The 1,713-nt window shown below is 42.3% G+C and overlaps 1 protein-coding gene across 1 annotated transcript; it reads left to right on the top strand.

Annotated features, from left to right (window-relative positions):
- The first annotated feature begins 332 nt into the window (after positions 1–332).
- Positions 333–1,448, top strand: LOC120918340 (posterior protein-like). The gene has a single exon (XM_040329880.1). The coding sequence runs from the start codon at positions 333–335 to the stop codon at positions 1,446–1,448; it is 1,116 nt and encodes a 371-aa protein (XP_040185814.1).
- The last annotated feature ends 265 nt before the right edge of the window (positions 1,449–1,713 follow it).

Below are 1,713 nucleotides of genomic sequence, written 5' to 3'. Positions count from 1 at the left end.
AATGCCAGATTAGTGGGTAAGCAGATAAAGAAAGTGGAAAAGGAGAGATTGGCTAATGAAATTGCAGTATTGCTTAGAATAAAGGTACTGTCGGAGGAAATGGGAGAGAAATGGGAAGCAAACAGGAGACGTGTTGGGGAAGACGTAGGGAAATTCAGTGAACAACTTCGAAAGATTGCAACAACATCCAGTAATGAGATGGAGGAGTTGCAGACAAAAGCAGATAGCATGTCGCGAATAAATAGGGATCTGCGAGAGCAGCTTCAGATGCAGAGAGCGGACGTCAGATGAAGAGCAAACTTTTAGAATCATTGCAAATAAAGTTGTCAGAGATGGAAGAGTTGGTTATATCTTTAGAAAGGAAATTAGCAAAGGCGCGCTCCCAGCTTCTTACTAAAGAGCAATATATAGTATCGCTCAATGAGCACAAAGGCTCATGTGAATTGGCCAGTATCTGCACAGTCACTGAGGAAAAGAGCTGTTCTGAAACACAGTCAGATATTGCACCTATAGCTGCAAAACAGAATAACAGTGTGATTACAATCCAAGAGAGACTTACGTTATGCCAGGTTCTAGGTGAATTTAACAGTCTGGAATCACCAATGAGCCTGTCCAATAAATTTGAGGCTCTAGTACTTAAATTCCACTTGAGGAATGAGGATGCATGCTCTCTGCTGAAAGCATGGCTACCAGGACCTGTGGTAGGCAAGTTATCGGCACAGGTTAATGATAACTTAGCAGATGCAGAAATGCGGAGGAGAGAATTGCGGCGTATTGTAGACAGTCGTGATAATAGTATGAGTGATTTGCAACAAATGAAATTTAGGAGAGGAAATGACCCGATATTGTTCTGCAGTGAGTATCTTGCATTGTATACGAAAGTGTTCAACTGTCCTGACTCATTGGAGGATGATGCAAGTTTCATATACTCAATGGCAAATAAATGTTATGTAAGCTATCCCGCTAGAATGGCTCTGAGAAATGCTAGATCCTACCAAAATGTTGTCAATATCCTGCGAGACTTCTGTCAGGAGTACAGTCATAGGGAATATGGATCAAAGGCAGATTTATCCCTAAAAAGCAGAGGTACAGGAAGGCATAGAGAGTTTAGACGTTCTAAATGGAATAGAGCCCTTAAGATTGCTAGCATGCAGCAGGAAGTGCCAGAAATACAGGTATCTGCAATAAACCCCCCCCAGGGTAAGAACAGCCTACCTCAAAAGTCTGATATGAAAGGTAGCAGCCAGGACAGAGCACAAGGTTATCAAGAGAAGATAATAAATGACAGCCAACGCCCTAATTACAGCCAACAAGACTGGATGAACATTCCAATGTGTGCCCCCTGGGCTAATCTACCATTCTGGCTTGTATGTAGTTGGACGCAGAGGGTGTTGCCATTTATCCTGTGTTATATGGCAAAGTTTCACAATACTGCCTGCTTAGTATAGAAAAATATGGCAATTGTTCCCCCTGCATTACAAAATGGCATGGTATGGCAATAAGTTGCTGGTAAGCAACAGACAAAAAACCTATTCCAGGGATGTATTCACAAAATTAGCTATGCACAAGGTACACTTGGCCGAACATGAGTGAGCAGATGGGTAAATCTGCCTCAATGATCGCCAACCTGAATAGCCTCAATCCATATACATGGGAAGGATAACAGCTAATGGCATTAAAGTCCTTCGTGCTCCAATAGAGTGTGTAGCTTAG

The sequence above is a fragment of the Rana temporaria genome, chromosome 12 (assembly GCF_905171775.1).
Source record: "Rana temporaria chromosome 12, aRanTem1.1, whole genome shotgun sequence".
NCBI classification, from domain to species: Eukaryota; Metazoa; Chordata; class Amphibia; order Anura; family Ranidae; genus Rana; species Rana temporaria.
This window is presented reverse-complemented; position numbering and strand designations above follow the sequence as displayed.